Here is a 24,524-nt window from a genome sequence, read left to right on the forward strand (position 1 = left end):
ACTAGACTACCTGCCTCCTCTAACCACTAGACTACCTGCCTCCTCTAACCACTAGACTACCTGCCTCCTCTAACCACTAGACTACCTGCCTCCTCTAACCACTAGGCTACCTGCCTCCTCTAACCACTAGACTACCTGCCTCCTCTAACCACTAGGCTACCTGCCTCCTCTAACCACTAGGCTACCTGCCTCCTCTAACCACTAGGCTACCTCCCTCCTCTAACCACTAGGCTACCTGCCTCCTCTAACCACTAGGCTACCTGCCTCCTCTAACCACTAGGCTACCTGCCTCCTCTAACCACTAGGCTACCTGCCTCCTCTAACCACTAGGCTACATGCATTCTCTAACCACTAGGCTACCTGCCTCCTCTAACCACTAGGCTACCTCCCTCCTCTAACCACTAGGCTACCTGCCTCCTCTAACCACTAGGCTACCTCCCTCCTCTAACCACTAGGCTACCTCCCTCCTCTAACCACTAGGCTACCTGCCTCCTCTAACCATTAGACTACCTGCCTCCTCTAAACATTAGACTACCTGCCTCCTCTAACCATTAGAATACCTGCCTCCTCTAACCATTAGACTACCTGCCTCCTCTAACCATTAGACTACCTGCCTCCTCTAACCATTAGACTACCTGCCTCCTCTAACCACTAGACTACCTGCCTCCTCTAACCACTAGACTACCTGCCTCCTCTAACCACTAGACTACCTGCCTCCTCTAACCACTAGACTACCTGCCTCCTCTAACCACTAGATTACCTGCCTCCTCTAACCACTAGACTACCTGCCTCCTCTAACCACTAGACTACCTGCCTCCTCTAACCACTAGACTACCTGCCTCCTCTAACCACTACTCTAACCACTAGGCTACCTGCCTCCTCTAACCACTAGACTACCTGCCTCCTCTAACCACTAGGCTACCTGCCTCCTCTAACCACTAGGCTACCTGCCTCCTCTAACCACTAGGCTACCTCCCTCCTCTAACCACTAGGCTACCTGCCTCCTCTAACCACTAGGCTACCTGCCTCCTCTAACCACTAGGCTACCTGCCTCCTCTAACCACTAGGCTACATGCATTCTCTAACCACTAGGCTACCTGCCTCCTCTAACCACTAGGCTACCTCCCTCCTCTAACCACTAGGCTACCTGCCTCCTCTAACCACTAGGCTACCTCCCTCCTCTAACCACTAGGCTACCTGCCTCCTCTAACCACTAGGCTACCTGCCTCCTCTAACCACTAGGCTACCTCCCTCCTCTAACCACTAGGCTACATGCATCCTCTAACCACTAGGCTACCTGCCTCCTCTAACCACTAGGCTACCTGCCTCCTCTAACCACTAGGCTACCTGCCTCCTAAATCAAGTCAGGTACATATACACATACACATATATGCCTGACTTGATTTACTCTTAAAATGCTCGATTTGGACTTGACTAGAAACTCGACCCGTTCTACTTGGGATTACAGAGGGGCGTGATGGTTAATCTCAGCCAGGTTACAGAGGGGCGTGATGGTTAATCTCAGCCAGGTTACAGATGGGCGTGATGGTTAATCTCAGCCAGGTTACAGAGGGGCGTGATGGTTAATCTCAGCCAGGTTACAGATGGGCGTGATGGTTAATCTCAGCCAGGTTACAGATGGGCGTGATGGTTAATCTCAGCCAGGTTACAGATGGGCGTGATGGTTAATCTCAGCCAGGTTACAGAGGGGCGTGATGGTTAATCTCAGCCAGGTTACAGAGGGGCGTGATGGTTAATCTCAGCCAGGTTACAGATGGGCGTGATGGTTAATCTCAGCCAGGTTACTGAGGGGCGTGATGGTTAATCTCAGCCAGGTTACAGATGGGCGTGATGGTTAATCTCAGCCAGGTTACAGAGGGGCGTGATGGTTAATCTCAGCCAGGTTACAGATGGGCGTGATGGTTAATCTCAGCCAGGTTACAGAGGGGCGTGATGGTTAATCTCAGCCAGGTTACAGATGGGCGTGATGGGTAAAAACAGTGAGCAATTGATGGGAGCCACATTTTATTGGGATGGGAGCCACACTTTCTTTAACAAATTCTTATTTTCAATGACGGCCTACCAGGGAACAGTGGGTTAAACTGTATATACAGTGCCTTGCGAAAGTATTCGGCCCCCTTGAACTTTGCGACCTTTTGCCACATTTCAGGCTTCAAACATAAAGAGATAAAACTGTATTTTTTTGTGAAGAATCAACAACAAGTGGGACACAATCATGAAGTGGAACGACATTTATTGGATATTTCAAACTTTATTAACAAATCAAAAACTGAAAAATTGGGCGTGCAAAATTATTCAGCCCCCTTAAGTTAATACTTTGTAGCGCCACCTTTTGCTGCGATTACAGCTGTAAGTCGCTTGGGGTATGTCTCAATCAGTTTTGCACATCAAGAGACTGACATTTTTTCCCATTCCTCCTTGCAAAACAGCTCGAGCTCAGTGAGGTTTGATGGACAGCTTTTTTGAACAGCAGTTTTCAGTTCTTTCCACAGATTCTCGATTGGATTCAGGTCTGGACTTTGACTTGGCCATTATAACACCTGGATATGTTTATTTTTGAACCATTCCATTGTAGATTTTGCTTTATGTTTTGGATCATTGTCTTGTTGGAAGACAAATCTTCGTCCCAGTCTCAGGTCTTTTGCAGACTCCATCAGGTTTTCTTCCAGAATGGTCCTGTATTTGGCTCCATCCATCTTCCCATCAATTTTAACCATCTTCCCTGTCCCTGCTGAAGAAAAGCAGGCCCAAACCATGATGCTGCCACCACCATGTTTGACAGTGGGGATGGTGTGTTCAGCTGTGTTGCTTTTACGCCAAACATAACGTTTTGCATTGTTGCCAAAAAGTTCAATTTTGGTTTCATCTGACCAGAGCACCTTCTTCCACATGTTTGGTGTGTCTCCCAGGTGGCTTGTGGCAAACCTTAAACGACACTTTTTATGGATATCTTTAAGAAATGGCTTTCTTCTTGCCACTCTTCCATAAAGGCCGGATTTGTGCAATATACAACTGATTGTTGTCCTATGGACAGAGTCTCCCACCTCAGCTGTAGATCTCTGCAGTTCATCCAGAGTGATCATGGGCCTCTTGGCTGCTTCTCTGATCAGTCTTCTCCTTGTATGAGCTGAAAGTTTAGAGGGACGGCCAGGTCTTGGTAGATTTGCAGTGGTCTGATACTCCTTCCATTTCAATATTATCGCTTGCACAGTGCTCCTTGGGATGTTTAAAGCTTGGGAAATCTTTTTGTATCCAAATCCGGCTTTAAACTTCTTCACAACAGTATCTCAGACCTGCCTGGTGTGTTCCTTGTTCTTCATGATGCTCTCTGCGCTTTTAACGGACCTCTGAGACTATCACAGTGCAGGTGCATTTATACGGAGACTTGATTACACACAGGTGGATTGTATTTATCATCATTAGTCATTTAGGTCAACATTGGATCATTCAGAGATCCTCACTGAACTTCTGGAGAAAGTTAGCTGCACTGAAAGTAAAGGGGCTGAATAATTTTGCACGCCCAATTTTTCAGTTTTTGATTTGTTAAAAAAGTTTGAAATATCCAATAAATGTCGTTCCACTTCATGATTGTGTCCCACTTGTTGTTGATTCTTCATAAAAAAATACAGTTTTATATCTTTATGTTTGAAGCCTGAAATGTGGCAAAAGGTTGCAAAGTTCAAGGGGGCCGAATACTTTCGCAAGGCACTGTATATATATATACATACACTGCTCAAAAAAATAAAGGGAACACTTAAACAACACAATGTAACTCCAAGTCAATCACACTTCTGTGAAATCAAACTGTACACTTAGGAAGCAACACTGATTGACAATGCATTTCACATGCTGTTGTGCAAATGGAATAGACAACAGGTGGAAATTATAGACAATTAGCAAGACACCCCCAATAAAGGAGTGGTTCTGCAGGTGGGGACCACAGACCACTTCTCAGTTCCTATGCTTCCTGGCTGATGTTTTGGTCACTTTTGAATGCTGGCGGTGCTTTCACTCTAGTGGTAGCAGGAGACGGAGTCTACAACCCACACAAGTGGCTCAGGTAGTGCAGCTCATCCAGGATGGGACATCAGTGCGAGCTGTGGCAAGAAGGTTTGCTGTGTCTGTCCACACTATTTTTTTTGTAAGTAGTTATTCCTAACTGTCCTCTCCAAGTTCAGCTTCAGTGTATAACGTGTTCACGTTGGAACTAAGAAACTCTGAAAATGTCCGACCTGAACGTGGCACGTGTAACACTACAACCGGTTAGTTATTTTGAGTTTCCTAGTTCCAACTAGCACTTGAACAGGGCTTAAGGATTTGAGAAATGTTATTGGTTGACGATAGACCAATGTCATAAGCCTACGTCTCGCCTTGCTCATAGGATCAGATCTCAACAACGATTGGAGAAGTGTTTAACATCCTGATGATATACACACCGGACAGTTTGAGGTACAGCCATCCTAGTACCGGGCCGGGCCGGACCCCCCTCCCAGAACAGCCTCCAGAACAGCCTGAATTCTTCAGTGCATGGATGTACAAGTTGTAAACGCACTACATGGATTTTGGTTCTTGCTGACGCGATACCATCACACAGGTGCTTCAGATTGGATGGACCTACACCACCGTCAACAGCCTGTACCGTTGACACCAGGCAGGATGGGGCCATGGACTCATGCTGTTTACGCCAAATCCGGACTCTGCCATCAGCATGACGCAACAGGAACTGGGATTCGTTGGACCAGGCAGTGTTTTTCCAGTCCTCAGTTGTCCAGTGTGGGTGATGGCGTTGCCCACTGGAGCTCCGACTTGTTTTTAGCTGAGAGGATTGGAACCCGGTGTGGTCGTCTGCTTCAATAGTCCATCCGTGACAAGGACAGACGAGTTGTGAGAGTTGTAGTAAGACGCCCTTCTGCACACCACTGTCGTACTGGGCCGTTATCTGCCATTTCCCTTCGATCTCTATCATCAAGGACGGCCATGTCTGAGATACTGGAAACGGCGTGCCTGGCACCGACGATCATACCACAGTCGGTCACTGGTTTTGCCCATTCTAACGTTCAATGGAACAGTAACTGAATGCCTCGATGCCTGTCTGCCTGCTTTATATAGCAAGCCACGGCCTCGTGACTCACTAGCTGTTGGAGCGATCCATTTTCGAGAACGGGTAGAGTAAACTGTTACGGTGTAAAGTACTTAAGTAAAAATACTTTAAAGTACTACTTAAGTAGTTTTTGGGGGGTATCTGTACTTTACTATCTATATTTTTTGACAACTTTTACTTTTACTTCACTACATTCCAAAATAAAATATGGTCGAATTCACACGCTTATCAAGAGAACATCCCTGGTCATCCCTACTACCTCTGATCTGGAGGACTCACTAAACAGAGAACATCCCTGGTCATCCCTACTGCCTCTGATCTGGTGGACTCACTAAACAGAGAACATCTTTACTGCCTCTGATCTGGAGGACTCACTAAACAGAGAACATCCCTGGTCATCCCTACTGCCTCTGATCTGGAGAACTCACTAAACAGAGAACATCCCTGGTCCTCCCTACTACCTCTGATCTGGAGGACTCACTAAACAGAGAACATCCCTGGTCATCCCTACTGCCTCTGATCTGGTGGACTCACTAAACAGAGAACATCTTTACTGCCTCTGATCTGGAGGACTCACTAAACAGAGAACATCCCTGGTCATCCCTACTGCCTCTGATATGGAGGACTCACTAAACAGAGAACATCCCTGGTCATACTGCCTCTGATCTGGTGGACTCACTAAACAGAGAACATCCCTGGTCATCCCTACTGCCTCTGATCTGGAGGACTCACTAAACAGAGAACATCCCTGGTCATAACTACTGCCTCTGATCTGGAGGACTCACTAAACAGAGAACATCCCTGGTCATCCCTACTGCCTCTGATCTGGAGGACTCACTAAACAGAGAACATCCCTGGTCCTCCCTACTACCTCTGATCTGGAGGACACACTGAACAGAGAACATCCCTGATCATCCCTACTGCCTCTGATCTGGAGGACTCACTAAACAGAGAACATCCCTGGTCATCCCTACTGCCTCTGATCTGGCAGACTCACTAAACAGAGAACATCCCTGGTCATCCCTACTGCCTCTGATATGGAGGACTCACTAAACAGAGAACATCCCTGGTCCTCCCTACTGCCTCTGATCTGGTGGACTCACTAAACAGAGAACATCCCTGGTCCTCCCTACTGCCTCTGATCTGGCGGACTCACTAAACAGAGAACATCCCTGGTCATCCCTACTGCCTCTGATCTGGAGAACTCACTAAACAGAGAACATCCCTGGTCCTCCCTACTGCCTCTGATCTGGTGGACTCACTAAACAGAGAACATCCCTGGTCCTCCCTACTGCCTCTGATCTGGCGGACTCACGAAACACAAATGCTCTGTTTATAAATCATGTCAGAGAGTTAGTGGCTATCATTAAATAAAAAATTAAAAAAGATTAAATTGTGCCGTCTGGTTTGCTTAATATAAGGAACTTGAAGTATATTTAAAACCAAATACTTGTAGACTTTTATTCAAGAGGTATTTGGCTGGGTGACTTTCACTTTTACTTGATTCATTTTCTATCTTTACTTTTACTCAAGTATGACAATTGGGTACTTTTTCCACCACTGATAAACCATCTGGTGAGTGTATATATTTTCAAGAGCACAATGTGACGAGTTGGAAAGTCTAACTTAAATACGGGACAAAACCTCCCCCACAAAAAAAAATAGTGGTGTTTGAATTTGTTGATAAAATGCAGGACATTTATTGTTTGGTTGTAGGATGTGAGGCAAAGGGCCAACATGCAGGACTGTTTTCGCACAATCTGGGACAATGGTGGTCACCCATTCAACTGATTTAATAAACAGCTGGAGAAATGTTATACACACACACACCTCTCAAAAAAAGCTCATGAGGCATTTATAAATTATATTCTTCAAGAATCAATGGGTATACAGTACATCATTCGTTGAAAAGTCCCAAAATGGATGTAACAACCACAGATTGTATATTTAAGGTGCCAGTGTGGCTGTCAAGTTGATGACTGCTTATTGTTTAAAATCAAACTGCACATCAACTTTTACCACCCTAACGGCTAGATGGTTTCGGTACGGTGTTACGGTAGATGGGTACGGGTAGATGGTTACGGGTAGATGATTACAGGTAGATGGTTTCGGTACGGTGTTACGGTAGATGATTACGGGTAGATGGTTACGGGTAGATGGTTTCGGTATGGAGTTACGGTAGATGGTTACGGCTAGATGGTTTCGGTACGGTGTTACGGTAGATGATTACGGGTAGATGGTTTCGGTACGGTGTTACGGTAGATGGTTACGGGTAGATGGTTACGAGTAGATGATTACGGGTAGATGGTTACTGGTAGATGGTTACGGGTAGATGGTTACGGGTAGATCGTTACGGGTAGATGATTACGGCTAGATGATTACGGGTAGATCGTTACGGGTAGATCGTTACGGGTAGATCGTTACGAGTAGATGATTACGGGTAGATCGTTACGGGTAGATCGTTACGGGTAGATGATTACAGGTAGATCGTTACGGTAGATTGTCACGGGTAGATCGTTACGGGTAGATCGTTACGGTAGATGATTAAGGGTAGATAGTTACGGGTAGATCGTTACGGTAGATGATTAAGGGTAGATGATTAAGGGTAGATTGTTACGGGTAGATCGTTACGGGTAGATCGTTACGGGTAGCTATTGATGACGCCTGTTGTTTCAACGACTAGACAAACACAGACCGCAGTGAAACGGCTGATTTTTAATGGAATATCTACATAGATGAACAGAGGTCCATTATCAGCAACCATCACTCCTATGTTCCAATGGCACGTTGTGTTAGCTAATCCAAGTTTATTATTTTAAAAAGGTTAATTGATCATTAGAAAACCCTTGTGCAATTATGTTAGCACAGCTGAAAACTGTTGTGCTCATTAAAGAAGCAATAAAACTGGCCTTCTTTAGACTAGTTGAGTATCTGGAGCATCAGCATTTGTGGGTTCGATTACAGGCTTAAAATGGCCAGAAATAAATAACTTTCTTCTGAAACTCGTCAGTCTATTCTTGTTCTGAGAAATGAAGGCTATTCCATGCGAGAAATTTCAAATAAACTGAAGATCTGGTACAACGCTGTGTACTACTCCCTTCACAGAACAGCGCAAACTGGCCCTAACCAGAATAGAAAGAGTGGGAGGCCCCGGTGCACAACTGAGCAAGAGGACAAGGACATTAGAGTGTCTATTTTGAGATACAGACGCCTCACAAGTCCTCAACTAGCAGCTTCATTAAATAGTACCCGCAAAACACCAGTCTCAATGTCAACAGTGAAGAGGCGACTCCGGGACGATGGCCTTATAGGCAGAGTTGCAAAGAAAAAGCCATATCTCAGACTGGCCAATAAAATGAAAATATTAAGATGGGCAAAAGAACACAGACACTGGACAGAGGAAGATTGGGAAAAAAAGTGTTATGGACAGACAAATCTAAGTTTGAGGTGTTCAGATCACAAAGAAGAACATTCGTGACACAGAAAAAATGAAAAGATGCTGGATGAGTTCTTGACACCACCAACATGGTGGAGGCAATGTGATGGTCTGGGGGTGATGGTCTGGGGGTGCTTTGGTGGTGGTAAAGTGGGAGATTTGTTCAGGGTCAAAGGGATCTTGAAGAAGGAAGGCTATCACTCCATTTTTCAACGCCATGACATGCCCTGTGGACGGCGCTTAATTGGAGCCAATTTCTTCCTACAACAGGACAATGACCCAAAGCACAGCTCCAAACTATGCAAGAACTATTTAGGGAAGAAGCAGTCAGCTGGTATTCTGTCTATAATGGAGTGGCCAGCACAGTCACCGGATCTCAACCCTATTGATCTGTTGTGGGAGCAGCTTGCCCATCAAGCCAGTCCAACTTGTGGGAGGGGCTTCAGGATGCATGGGGTGAAATCTCTTCAGATTACCTCAACAAATTGACAACTAGAACACCAAAGGTCTGCAAGGCTGTAATTTGATGAAAGCAAACGTTTGAAGGACACAATTATTATTTCAATTAAAAATCATTATTTATAACCATGTCAACGTCTTCACTATATTTCCTGTTCATTTTGCAACTCATTTCATGTATGTTTTCATGGAAAACAAGGACATTTCTAAGTGATCCCCAAACTTTTGTCACGGTAGTGTACATATAGACAAGTCATGTCCTGTTCAACAAGTTACACCCTGACACGTGTTTAAACTATTTATTTTAGTAGCCAACTGAAAGACAACTGTAGCGGATCAATATAAACACGAGACGAGGCAGTTCATGGATTGATAAGGTGATTGGAGTTTCAGAGAAATCAGTAGAAACACTACATACATACGTTAATGTCCTAGGTTCTGGATGTATTTCATGTCAGATTGATTGGCAAAAAGCCAATCTAGAAATTCTTCAACAGATAAAAAATAAATAAAAAAAAAACAGTTTTCATTTGAGTTTGATTTATTGATCGGGAACATTGACAGCTTGATTTCATCTGATTAAAAAGAGAACACGTTATTATGAAATCAAACACACATCAATTCATTTCTACAAGACCCCCTGTCCTGTTTTAGAATGGCCCCCTGTCCTGTTTTAGAATGGCCCCCTGTCCTGTTTTAGAATGGCCCCCTGTCCCGTTTTAGAATGGCCCCCTGTCCTGTTTTAGAATGGCCCCCTGTCCTGTTTTAGAATGGCCCCCTGTCCCGTTTTAGAATGGCCCCCTGTCCCGTTTTAGAATGGCCCCCTGTCCCGTTTTAGAATGGCCCCCTGTCCTGTTTTAGAATTCGCCCCCGATCCTGTTTTAGAATGGCTGTCTAATACCAATTCATCAAAGATCATCATACACAGACTACAGGGAGACTTTAGGGAGACTACAGGGAGCAGAGACTACAGGGAGACTACTGGGAGACTACAGGGGGCAGAGACTACAGGGAGACTTTAGGGAGACTACAGGGAGACTACAGGGAGCAGAGACTATGGGGAGACTACAGGGAGACTACAGGGAGACTACGGGGAGACTACAGGGAGCAGAGACTACGGGGAGACTACAGGGAGCAGAGACTACAGGGAGCAGAGACCACAGGGAGACTACAGGGAGACTACAGGGGGCAGAGACTACAGGGAGACTTTAGGGAGACTACAGGGAGACTACGGGGAGCAGAGACTACGGGGAGACTACAGGGAGACTACAGGGAGACTACGGGGAGACTACGGGGAGACTACAGGGAGCAGAGACTACGGGGAGACTACAGGGAGCAGAGACTACAGGGAGACTACAGGGAGCAGAGACCACAGGGAGACCACAGGGAGACTACAGGGAGACTACAGGGGGCAGAGACTACAGGGAGACTTTAGGGAGACTACAGAAGGCAGAGACTACAGGGAGACTACAGGGGGCATCCAGAGAACATAGAGTCACAATGATCATTCTAAAAGTGTATCTCTGGGAAAGCACCAAACTCATCCTGAATGGCTCCAGAAACGTAGGACCACCTAGATTCTTTACAGCAGATATTCAGTCCAAAACTACCCGATGAGAATCACTCTGTGCATAGACCCAGTTCTTTCATGTATGAACAGAGGCCTACTGTACTGTAACACAGAAACCCGAGGACTATTGTGCATCCCAAACGGCACCCTATTCTCTCTCTATAATAATATATAGTGCACTACTTTGTATCAGAGCCATATGGGAGTAGTGCACTACAAAGGGATTAGGGTGCCATTTGAGACGACCGTTCAAGAGAAGACGGTTCTAATAGTTCTACAAAGAATGTAGATCTGTTCTCTTCTTCTTCTTCTTCTTGTCCTTTTTAGATTTCTTCTCTTTTACCGCGATCACCTCATCCTCCACGACAACCACCTCCTCCCCCCATTTCTTATTTACAACCTCACACTCCGTTGTTAAGTCTACTATTTGGCGGTCCTGGTAGTTCTGCTCCACGCCAGTGGTGGCGCTGCAGTCTTCAGCCAACACCTCTTTCTCCGCCCGCTTTCTCTGTCTCTTCTTCTCGCGCCCCTCCGACACGGGAGCTACGACACACTCTTCCTTCACCACCACCACCACGTCATCCTCTTCCCTCTCCCCCTTTCTCTTCTTCTCGCGCCCCTCCGACACGGGAGCTACGACACACTCTTCCTTCACCACCACCACGTCATCCTCTTCCCTCTCCCCCTTTCTCTTCTTCTCGCGCCCCTCCGACACGGGAGCTACGACACACTCTTGCTTCACCACCACCACGTCATCCTCTTCCCTCTCCCCCTTTCTCTTCTTCTCGCGCCCCTCTGACACGGGAGCTACGACACACTCTTCCTTCATCACCACCACGTCATCCTCTTCCCTCTCCCCCTTTCTCTTCTTCTCGCGCCCCTCCGACACGGGATCTACGACACACTCTTCCTTCACCACCACCACGTCATCCTCTTCCCTCTCTCTCTTTCTCCTCTTCTTCTTCTTCTTCTTCTTTGACGTGAGTTCCTCTGTGTGGTCAGGGACAAAATCAGCCGGGACTTGCTGCGTATCACTGGTCTCTGGTGATGAGGTTGCAGTGGGAGCCTCGCCACGACCCCTTTTCAGCTGAGCCATCCGCTGGGCAAAGTACTCCTGCATGGAGAGGTTGCTGGTGACTGTCTTGGTGATGGCCTCTACATCAGGTTCAGGGGTCGTAACCTTTGTAGCTGGTGCTGTAACTGCCCTGGTCTCCTTCTCGTTCATTCCCTGGGAGTCTGGCCCACTGCTCTCCTACAGATACAGAGACATATAGAAACACATTAGAAATGTAAAAGTAAGAATAGTTTTATGTCCCCCTACTGTCTACCACTTTACATAATCACTGGTATGTCTAATAAAATCACTGTGTGCATTTATTTCATGAAAAATAACAAATAAATATATACTTGTAATAATAGATTTCCCCTGAGCCACCTTTTGCCATTAAATGCTCAGGTCTGATTGGGTGAGAGTGTTGACACAAATGTAAATATATTTACATACACGGCCCTGATTGGCGGATAGCATTGTGTAGACTCTAAAAGCAGACTCTTCATTTTGACGAGATGAAAACATAAGTTATTTGTTGAAGTGAAATGGGGGGGGGGGGGGGGGGGGGGTCATTAGAATTAAAAAATGTTTGAATACAACTGTTCTAGTAACTACCACCCGTCATATGCAAATTAAAGATGACTGGTCATTCATTGGTCAGAATAATCCGATTGTGATGTCATGCTCTGGTCCAAAAACTCCATCCCACCTGCCCAGGCTGAAATTACAACCTTTTCCCACCCCACCAAAAAAGCTCTTACACTAAAAAGGCCCTGACAATAATTTCCACAATTTCAAAGTGTTGTTTTCAACCTCCGGGTGGAAATATATGTATATTTTTAAACAGGGGGGGAAAAAAAACAAGTGTTTGTCTGCACTGACCCTTTAAAACAGTCAACACCTCCCCAGTCTCTACATCTCACCTCCACAACCACTGACGGTCAATGAACTGGTCTTCTGTACATGTCCCAGTGACATCGTCACATTGCAGCACTGTTGGGCTTTCAGAACAGCTCACCAGTGTACAACACAAATAAAATAGAGAATGTGAGATCTTGACAGTATAGTTCCCTGAAGCTTTCGGCTTCTATTGGTTTCAATTAGAAGACAAGTTTTTTTTTTGGTGTTGCTAAGGGAGTTGCTAAGGGAGTCTTTGCACCCCGTCTATGGTAGGTGCCAGGCACACCGGTTTGAGTGTGTCGAGAACTGCACCTCTCCTAGGGTTTACACAATCAACTGTTTCCCGTTTGTATCAAGAATGGTCCACAACCTGAAGTACATCCAGCCAATGGGACACAACCTAAAGTACATTCAGCCAATGGGACACAACCTAAAGTACATCCAGCCAATGGGACACAACCTAAAGTACATCCAGCCAATGGGACACAACCTGAAGTACATCCAGCCAATGGGACACAACCTAAAGTACATCCAGCCAATGGGACACAACCTAAAGTACATCCAGCCAATGGGACACAACCTAAAGTACATCCAGCCAATGGGACACAACCTAAAGTACATCCATCCAATGGGACACAACCTAAAGTACATCCAGCCAATGGGACACAACCTAAAGTACATCCAGCCAATGGGACACAACCTAAAGTACATCCAGCCAATGGGACACAACCTAAAGTACATCCAGCCAATGGGACACAACCTAAAGTACATCCAGCCAATGGGACACAACCTAAAGTACATCCAGCCAATGGGACACAACCTAAAGTACATCCATCCAATGGGACACAACTGCGAGAAGCATTCGAGTCAACGATGGGCCACTACCCCAGTGGAACGTTTGACACCTTATAGAAGTCCCCTGACGAATTGAGTCTGTCCTGGAGGGCAACGCAATATCAGAAAGGTGTTCCTAATGTTTTGTAACCTCACAGGGTTCTTTCTCCTCTGATATTTGCAGGGGGGGGGGGGGGGGGGGGGGAATGACATTCCCATTTCCTCTGGCTCTGAAGTCAGCTTCACTCCCTTATGTTAATGTATTCATATACATACAGCAATATATATTATCCGTGTCTCAATCCCAAATAGCACCCTATTCCCTAAATAGTGTACTACTTTTGACCAGAACCTGGTGCACTATATAGGGTACAAGGCCAGTATGGTTATTTTTTCTTTCTTCGCTCTTTGTTCATGCAGCTGGTTAACTTAAGCAATTCGGGAATATTGCAAGATTTACAGATACCTCTTGGTTAGGCCACATGGGATTAAAGCAAGCATTCTACTGGTCATTAATCTCTGTCCTCGACCAACCAGAACACAGATTATGGTCGATACTATCCCACACAGGAAAGGGAGGGTAGTGTTCTGAGGACGTATACATTGATCCAACGGACAAAAACAAATAAATGATTTGAGCTGAACAATGGGATGTTTGATTTTTTTTGGGGGGTTGGTATTTTGATATTATGTAAATCGGGATGAGTCCTGAGATGATTAAATATTTAAAATCATTAAACCTCTCACTTAAAGCTTCACCCTATACAAAAGTCCCACTTCAAACCAAAACGATTCTCCAGTAGATTACTAAGAAACGCCGATTCCTTGTTCAAAGTATCTCTCTTTCTCAAACATGCAATTTTATTTATTTTATCTTTATTTAACTAGGCAAGTCAGTTAAGAACAAATTCTTATTTTCAATGACGGCCTAGGGAACAGTGGGTTAACTGCCTGTTCAGGGGCAGAATGATAGATTTGTACCTTGTCAGCTCAGGGATTCGAACTTGCAACCTTTCGGTTACTAGTCCAACGCTCTAACCACTATGCTACCCTGCCGCCTCTCCACTCTAACCACTAGGCTACCCTGCCGCCTCTCCACTCTAACCACTAGGCTACCCTGCCGCCTCTACACTCTAACCACTAGGCTTCCCTGCCGCCTCTACACTCTAACCAATAGGCTACCCTGCCGCCTCTCCACTCTAACCACTATGCTACCCTGCCGCCTCTCCACTCTAACCACTAGGCTTCCCTGCCGCCTCTACACTCTAACCAATAGGCTACCCTGCCGCCTCCACACTCTAACCACTAGGCTTCCCTGCCGCCTCTACACTCTAACCAATAGGCTACCCTGCCGCCTCTACACTCTAACCAATAGGCTACCCTGCCGCCTCCACACTCTAACCACTAGGCTTCCCTGCCGCCTCTACACTCTAACCACTAGGCTACCCTGCCGACTCTACACTCTAACCACTCGGCTACCCTGCCGCCTCTACACTCTAACCACTAGGCTTCCCTGCCGCCTCTACACTCTAACCACTAGGCTACCCTGCCGCCTCTACACTCTAACCACTAGGCTACCCTGCCGCCTCTACACTCTAACCACTAGGCTACCCTGCCGCCTCTACACTCTAACCACTAGGCTACCCTGCCCCCTCTACACTCTAACCACTAGGCTACCCTGCCGCCTCTACACTCTAACCACTAGGCTACCCTGCCGCCTCTACACTTTAACCACTAGGCTACCCTGCCCCCTCTCCACTCTAACCACTAGGCTACCCTGCCGCCTCTCCACTCTAACCACTAGGCTACCCTGCCGCCTCCACACTCTAACCACTAGGCTACCCTGCCGCCTCCACACTCTAACCACTAGGCTACCTGCCACCTCTACACTCTAACCACTAGGCTACCCTGCCGCCTCCACACTCTAACCACTAGGCTACCCTGCCGCCTCCACACTCTAACCACTAGGCTACCCTGCCGCCCCTCCACTCTAACCACTAGGCTACCCTGCCGCCTCTCCACTCTAACCACTAGGCTACCCTGCCGCCCCTCCACTCTAACCACTAGGCTACCCTGCCCCCTCTCCACTCTAACCACTAGGCTACCCTGCCGCCTCCACACTCTAACCACTAGGCTACCCTGCCGCCTCCACACTCTAACCACTAGGCTACCCTGCCGCCTCCACACTCTAACCACTAGGCTACCCTGCCGCCTCCACACTCTAACCACTAGGCTACCCTGCCGCCTCTACACTCTAACCACTAGGCTACCCTGCCACAATAAAGAGCTGGTTACAATTGTTTCAATATCATCCACTAGAAAAGACAGAATAAATATTACAACAAATATTATGGTAGAACTCAAAATGTTGATAAAATACCTGCGTTTATGGGAAATACGTTTGAAATAGGTACTTTCTTTTTAAATGATATTGTAAATTGTAGAGTGACAGAACCTTCAGAAAGTATTCAAACCCCTCGACGTATATACAACAGAACAGGACTGTAGGTGAGTTAGACACAACAGAACAGGACTGTAGGTGAGTTAGACACAACAGAACAGGACTGTAGGTGAGTTAGACACAACAGAACAGGACTGTAGGTGAGTTAGACAACAGAACAGGACTGTAGGTGAGGTAGACACACCATAACAGGACTGTAGGTGAGTTAGACACAACAGAACAGGACTGTAGGTGAGTTAGACAACAGAACAGGACTGTAGGTGAGTTAGACAACAGAACAGGACTGTAGGTGAGTTAGACACAACAGAACAGGACTGTAGGTGAGTTAGACACAACAGAACAGGACTGTAGGTGAGTTAGACAACAGAACAGGACTGTAGGAGAGTTAGACACAACAGAACAGGACTGTAGGAGAGTTAGACACAACAGAACAGGACTGTAGGTGAGTTAGACAACAGAACAGGACTGCAGGTGAGTTAGACACAACAGAACAGGACTGTAGGTGAGTTAGACACAACAGAACAGGACTGTAGGTGAGTTAGACAACAGAACAGGACTGTAGGTGAGTTAGACACAACAGAACAGGACTGCAGGTGAGTTAGACAACAGAACAGGACTGTAGGTGAGTTAGACACAACATAACAGGACTGTAGGTGAGGTAGACAACAGAACAGGACTGTAGGTGAGTTAGACACAACAGAACAGGACTGTAGGTGAGTTAGACACAACATAACAGGACTGTAGGTGAGGTAGACAACAGAACAGGACTGTAGGTGAGTTAGACACAACAGAACAGGACTGTAGGTGAGTTAGACACAACAGAACAGGACTGTAGGTGAGTTAGACACAACAGAACAGGACTGTAGGTGAGGTAGACACAACAGAACAGGACTGTAGGTGAGTTAGACACAACAGAACAGGACTGTAGGTGAGTTAGACACAACAGAACAGGACTGTAGGTGAGTTAGACAACAGAACAGGACTGCAGGTGAGTTAGACAACAGAACAGGACTGCAGGTGAGTTAGACACAACAGAACAGGACTGTAGGTGAGTTAGACAACAGAACAGGACTGTAGGTGAGTTAGACAACAGAACAGGACTGTAGGTGAGTTAGACACAACAGAACAGGACTGTAGGTGAGTTAGACACAACAGAACAGGACTGTAGGTGAGGTAGACACAACAGAACAGGACTGCAGGTGAGTTAGACAACAGAACAGGACTGTAGGTGAGTTAGACACAACAGAACAGGACTGTAGGTGAGTTAGACACAACAGAACAGGACTGTAGGTGAGTTAGACAACAGAACAGGACTGTAGGTGAGTTAGACACAACAGAACAGGACTGTAGGTGAGTTAGACACAACAGAACAGGACTGTAGGTGAGTTAGACAACAGAACAGGACTGTAGGTGAGTTAGACACAACAGAACAGGACTGTAGGTGAGTTAGACACAACAGAACAGGACTGTAGGTGAGTTAGACAACAGAACAGGACTGTAGGTGAGTTAGACACAACAGAACAGGACTGTAGGTGAGTTAGACACAACAGAACAGGACTGTAGGTCAGGTAGACACAACAGAACAGGACTGTAGGTGAGTTAGACACAACAGAACAGGACTGTAGGTGAGTTAGACACAACAGAACAGGACTGTAGGTGAGTTAGACACAACAGAACAGGACTGTAGGTGAGTTAGACAACAGAACAGGACTGTAGGTGAGTTAGACACAACAGAACAGGACTGTAGGTGAGTTAGACAACAGAACAGGACTGTAGGTGAGGTAGACAACAGAACAGGACTGTAGGTGAGGTAGACACAACAGAACAGGACTGTAGGTGAGTTAGACAACAGAACAGGACTGTAGGTGAGTTAGACAACAGAACAGGACTGTAGGTGAGGTAGACACAACAGAACAGGACTGTAGGTGAGTTAGACACACCAGAACAGGACTGTAGGTGAGTTAGACACACCAGAACAGGACTGTAGGTGAGTTAGACACAACAGAACAGGACTGTAGGTGAGTTAGACACAACAGAACAGGACTGTAGGTGAGTTAGACACAACAGAACAGGACTGTAGGTGAGTTAGACAACAGAACAGGACTGTAGGTGAGGTAGACAACAGAACAGGACTGTAGGTGAGTTAGACAACAGAACAGGACTGCAGGTGAGTTAGACAACAGAACAGGACTGCAGGTGAGTTAGACACAACAGAACAGGACTGCAGGTGAGTTAGACAACAGAACAGGACTGTAGGTGAGTTAGACAACAGAACAGGACTGCAGGTGAGTTAGACAACAGAACAGGACTGCAGGTGAGTTAGACACACCAGAACAGGACTGCAGGTGAGTTAGACAACAGAACAGGACTGTAGGTGAGGTAGACACAACAGAACAGGACTGTAGGTGAGTTAGACAACAGAACAGGACTGTAGGTGAGTTAGACACAACAGAACAGGACTGTAGGTGAGTTAGACACAACATAACAGGACTGTAGGTGAGTTAGACACAACAGAACAGGACTGTAGGTGAGTTAGACACAACAGAACAGGACTGTAGGTGAGTTAGACAACAGAACAGGACTGTAGGTGAGTTAGACACAACAGAACAGGACTGTAGGTGAGTTAGACACAACAGAACAGGACTGTAGGTGAGTTAGACAACAGAACAGGACTGTAGGTGAGGTAGACAACAGAACAGGACTGTAGGTGAGGTAGACACAACAGAACAGGACTGTAGGTGAGTTAGACAACAGAACAGGACTGTAGGTGAGTTAGACAACAGAACAGGACTGTAGGTGAGGTAGACACAACAGAACAGGACTGTAGGTGAGTTAGACACACCAGAACAGGACTGTAGGTGAGTTAGACACACCAGAACAGGACTGTAGGTGAGTTAGACACAACAGAACAGGACTGTAGGTGAGTTAGACACAACAGAACAGGACTGTAGGTGAGTTAGACACAACAGAACAGGACTGTAGGTGAGTTAGACAACAGAACAGGACTGTAGGTGAGGTAGACAACAGAACAGGACTGTAGGTGAGTTAGACAACAGAACAGGACTGCAGGTGAGTTAGACAACAGAACAGGACTGCAGGTGAGTTAGACACAACAGAACAGGACTGCAGGTGAGTTAGACAACAGAACAGGACTGTAGGTGAGTTAGACAACAGAACAGGACTGCAGGTGAGTTAGACAACAGAACAGGACTGCAGGTGAGTTAGACACACCAGAACAGGACTGCAGGTGAGTTAGACAACAGAACAGGACTGTAGGTGAGGTAGACACAACAGAACAGGACTGTAGGTGAGTTAGACAACAGAACAGGACTGTAGGTGAGTTAGACACAACAGAACAGGACTGTAGGTGAGTTAGACACAACATAACAGGACTGTAGGTGAGTTAGACACAACAGAACAGGACTGTAGGTGAGTTAGACACAACAGAACAGGACTGTAGGTGAGTTAGACAACAGAACAGGACTGTAGGTGAGTTAGACACAACAGAACAGGACTGTAGGTGAGGTAGACACAACAGAACAGGACTGTAGGTGAGTTAGACAACAGAACAGGACTGTAGGAGAGTTAGACAACAGAACAGGACTGTAGGTGAGTTAGACAACAGAACAGGACTGTAGGTGAGTTAGACAACAGAACAGGACTGTAGGTGAGTTAGACACAACAGAACAGGACTGTAGGTGAGTTAGACAACAGAACAGGACTGTAGGTGAGGTAGACACAACAGAACAGGACTGTAGGTGAGTTAGACAACAGAACAGGACTGTAGGTGAGGTAGACACAACAGAACAGGACTGTAGGTGAGGTAGACACAACAGAACAGGACTGCAGGTGAGTTAGACACACCAGAACAGGACTGTAGGTGAGTTAGACAACAGAACAGGACTGTAGGTGAGGTAGACACAACAGAACAGGACTGTAGGTGAGTTAGACACAACAGAACAGGACTGTAGGTGAGTTAGACACAACAGAACAGGACTGTAGGTGAGGTAGACAACAGAACAGGACTGTAGGTGAGTTAGACACAACAGAACAGGACTGTAGGTGAGGTAGACAACAGAACAGGACTGTAGGTGAGTTAGACACAACAGAACAGGACTGTAGGTGAGTTAGACAACAGAACAGGACTGTAGGTGAGTTAGACACAACAGAACAGGACTGTAGGTGAGGTAGACACAACAGAACAGGACTGTAGGTGAGTTAGACACAACAGAACAGGACTGCAGGTGAGGTAGACACAACAGAACAGGACTGTAGGTGAGGTAGACACAACAGAACAGGACTGTAGGTGAGTTAGACACAACAGAACAGGACTGCAGGTGAGGTAGACACAACAGAACAGGACTGTAGGTGAGGTAGACACAACAGAACAGGACTGCAGGTGAGTTAGACACAACAGAACAGGACTGTAGGTGAGTTAGACAACAGAACAGGACTGTAGGTGAGTTAGACACAACAGAACAGGACTGTAGGTGAGGTAGACACAACAGAACAGGACTGTAGGTGAGGTAGACACAACAGAACAGGACTGTAGGTGAGGTAGACACAACAGAACAGGACTGTAGGTGAGGTAGACACAACAGAACAGGACTGTAGGTGAGGTAGACACAACAGAACAGGACTGTAGGTGAGTTAGACAACAGAACAGGACTGTAGGTGAGTTAGAGACAACAGAACAGGACTGTAGGTGAGGTAGACAACAGAACAGGACTGTAGGTGAGTTAGACAACAGAACAGGACTGTAGGTGAGGTAGACAACAGAACAGGACTGTAGGTGAGTTAGACACAACAGAACAGGACTGTAGGTGAGTTAGACACAACAGAACAGGACTGCAAGTGAGGTAGACACAACAGAACAGGACTGTAGGTGAGGTAGACAACAGAACAGGACTGCAGGTGAGTTAGACACAACAGAACAGGACTGTAGGTGAGTTAGACAACAGAACAGGACTGTAGGTGAGTTAGACAACAGAACAGGACTGTAGGTGAGTTAGACAACAGAACAGGACTGTAGGTGAGTTAGACACAACAGAACAGGACTGTAGGTGAGTTAGACAACAGAACAGGACTGTAGGTGAGTTAGACAACAGAACAGGACTGTAGGTGAGTTAGACACAACAGAACAGGACTGTAGGTGAGTTAGACAACAGAACAGGACTGTAGGTGAGTTAGACACAACAGAACAGGACTGTAGGTGAGTTAGACACAACAGAACAGGACTGTAGGTGAGTTAGACAACAGAACAGGACTGTAGGTGAGTTAGACAACAGAACAGGACTGTAGGTGAGGTAGACACAACAGAACAGGACTGTAGGTGAGTTAGACACAACAGAACAGGACTGTAGGTGAGGTAGACAACAGAACAGGACTGCAGGTGAGTTAGACACAACAGAACAGGACTGTAGGTGAGTTAGACACAACAGAACAGGACTGTAGGTGAGGTAGACACAACAGAACAGGACTGTAGGTGAGTTAGACAACAGAACAGGACTGTAGGTGAGTTAGACACAACAGGACTGGACTGTAGGTGAGTTAGACAACAGAACAGGACTGTAGGTGAGGTAGACAACAGAACAGGACTGTAGGTGAGGTAGACAACAGAACAGGACTGTAGGTGAGGTAGACAACAGAACAGGACTGTAGGTGAGTTAGACACAACAGAACAGGACTGTAGGTGAGTTAGACACAACAGAACAGGACTGTAGGTGAGTTAGACAACAGAACAGGACTGTAGGTGAGTTAGACAACAGAACAGGACTGTAGGTGAGTTAGACAACATAACAGGACTGTAGGTGAGTTAGACACAACAGAACAGGACTGTAGGTGAGTTAGACACAACAGAACAGGACTGTAGGTGAGTTAGACAACAGAACAGGACTGTAGGTGAGTTAGACACAACAGAACAGGACTGTAGGTGAGTTAGACACAACAGAACAGGACTGTAGGTGAGTTAGACAACAGAACAGGACTGTAGGTGAGTTAGACACAACAGAACAGGACTGTAGGTGAGTTAGACACACCAGAACAGGACTGTAGGTGAGTTAGACACAACAGAACAGGACTGTAGGTGAGTTAGACACAACAGAACAGGACTGTAGGTGAGGTAGACAACAGAACAGGACTGCAGGTGAGTTAGACACAACAGAACAGGACTGTAGGTGAGTTAGACACAACAGAACAGGACTGTAGGTGAGGTAGACACAACAGAACAGGACTGTAGGTGAGTTAGACACAACAGAACAGGACTGTAGGTGAGTTAGACAACAGAACAGGACTGTAGGTGAGTTAGACACAACAGAACAGGACTGTAGGTGAGTTAGACAACAGAACAGGACTGTAGGTGAGGTAGACAACAGAACAGGACTGTAGGTGAGGTAGACAACAGAACAGGACTGCAGGTGAGTTAGACACAACAGAACAGGACTGTAGGTGAGTTAGACACAACAGAACAGGACTGTAGGTGAGTTAGACACAACAGAACAGGACTGTAGGTGAGTTAGACACAACAGAACAGGACTGTAGGTGAGTTAAACACAACAGAACAGGACTGTAGGTGAGTTAGACACAACAGAACAGGACTGTAGGTGAGTTAGACACAACAGAACAGGACTGTAGGTGAGTTAGACACAACAGAACAGGACTGTAGGTGAGTTAGACAACAGAACAGGACTGTAGGTGAGTTAGACACACCAGAACAGGACTGTAGGTGAGTTAGACACAACAGAACAGGACTGCAGGTGAGTTAGACAACAGAACAGGACTGCAGGTGAGTTAGACACACCAGAACAGGACTGCAGGTGAGTTAGACAACAGAACAGGACTGTAGGTGAGGTAGACACAACAGAACAGGACTGTAGGTGAGTTAGACAACAGAACAGGACTGTAGGTGAGTTAGACACAACAGAACAGGACTGTAGGTGAGTTAGACACAACATAACAGGACTGTAGGTGAGTTAGACACAACAGAACAGGACTGTAGGTGAGTTAGACACAACAGAACAGGACTGTAGGTGAGTTAGACAACAGAACAGGACTGTAGGTGAGTTAGACACAACAGAACATGACTGTAGGTGAGGTAGACACAACAGAACAGGACTGTAGGTGAGTTAGACAACAGAACAGGACTGTAGGAGAGTTAGACAACAGAACAGGACTGTAGGTGAGTTAGACAACAGAACAGGACTGTAGGTGAGTTAGACACAACAGAACAGGACTGTAGGTGAGTTAGACAACAGAACAGGACTGTAGGTGAGTTAGACACAACAGAACAGGACTGTAGGTGAGTTAGACAACAGAACAGGACTGTAGGTGAGGTAGACACAACAGAACAGGACTGTAGGTGAGTTAGACAACAGAACAGGACTGTAGGTGAGGTAGACACAACAGAACAGGACTGTAGGTGAGGTAGACACAACAGAACAGGACTGTAGGTGAGGTAGACACAACAGAACAGGACTGCAGGTGAGTTAGACACACCAGAACAGGACTGTAGGTGAGTTAGACAACAGAACAGGACTGTAGGTGAGGTAGACACAACAGAACAGGACTGTAGGTGAGTTAGACACAACAGAACAGGACTGTAGGTGAGTTAGACACAACAGAACAGGACTGTAGGTGAGGTAGACAACAGAACAGGACTGTAGGTGAGTTAGACACAACAGAACAGGACTGTAGGTGAGGTAGACAACAGAACAGGACTGTAGGTGAGTTAGACACAACAGAACAGGACTGTAGGTGAGTTAGACAACAGAACAGGACTGTAGGTGAGTTAGACACAACAGAACAGGACTGTAGGTGAGGTAGACACAACAGAACAGGACTGTAGGTGAGTTAGACACAACAGAACAGGACTGCAGGTGAGGTAGACACAACAGAACAGGACTGTAGGTGAGGTAGACACAACAGAACAGGACTGCAGGTGAGTTAGACACAACAGAACAGGACTGTAGGTGAGTTAGACAACAGAACAGGACTGTAGGTGAGTTAGACACAACAGAACAGGACTGTAGGTGAGGTAGACACAACAGAACAGGACTGTAGGTGAGGTAGACACAACAGAACAGGACTGTAGGTGAGGTAGACACAACAGAACAGGACTGTAGGTGAGGTAGACACAACAGAACAGGACTGTAGGTGAGGTAGACACAACAGAACAGGACTGTAGGTGAGTTAGACAACAGAACAGGACTGTAGGTGAGTTAGACACAACAGAACAGGACTGTAGGTGAGGTAGACAACAGAACAGGACTGTAGGTGAGTTAGACAACAGAACAGGACTGTAGGTGAGGTAGACAACAGAACAGGACTGTAGGTGAGTTAGACACAACAGAACAGGACTGTAGGTGAGTTAGACACAACAGAACAGGACTGCAGGTGAGGTAGACACAACAGAACAGGACTGTAGGTGAGGTAGACAACAGAACAGGACTGCAGGTGAGTTAGACACAACAGAACAGGACTGTAGGTGAGTTAGACAACAGAACAGGACTGTAGGTGAGTTAGACAACAGAACAGGACTGTAGGTGAGGTAGACACAACAGAACAGGACTGTAGGTGAGTTAGACAACAGAACAGGACTGTAGGTGAGTTAGACAACAGAACAGGACTGTAGGTGAGTTAGACAACAGAACAGGACTGTAGGTGAGTTAGACAACAGAACAGGACTGTAGGTGA

General features: G+C 46.3%; 1 protein-coding gene across 3 annotated transcripts in view; it reads right to left on the reverse strand.

Annotated features, from left to right (window-relative positions):
• Window positions 1–9,302: 9,302 nt before the first annotated feature.
• The window catches only part of pinx1 (PIN2 (TERF1) interacting telomerase inhibitor 1), a 71,844-nt gene continuing 56,622 nt past the window's right edge, over window positions 9,303–24,524 (reverse strand). For 2 of the 3 annotated variants that reach the window (XM_021601137.2, XM_036976394.1), the window contains exon 7: window positions 9,303–11,839. In XM_021601137.2, coding sequence (XP_021456812.2) covers window positions 10,862–11,839 — 978 coding nt within the window. In that variant the 3' untranslated portion in view covers window positions 9,303–10,861. The remainder of the gene's footprint in view (window positions 11,840–24,524) is intronic. The other variant, XM_036976395.1, reaches the window with a different exon arrangement.

Source organism: Oncorhynchus mykiss, chromosome 4, assembly GCF_013265735.2.
Source record: "Oncorhynchus mykiss isolate Arlee chromosome 4, USDA_OmykA_1.1, whole genome shotgun sequence".
NCBI classification, from domain to species: Eukaryota; Metazoa; Chordata; class Actinopteri; order Salmoniformes; family Salmonidae; genus Oncorhynchus; species Oncorhynchus mykiss.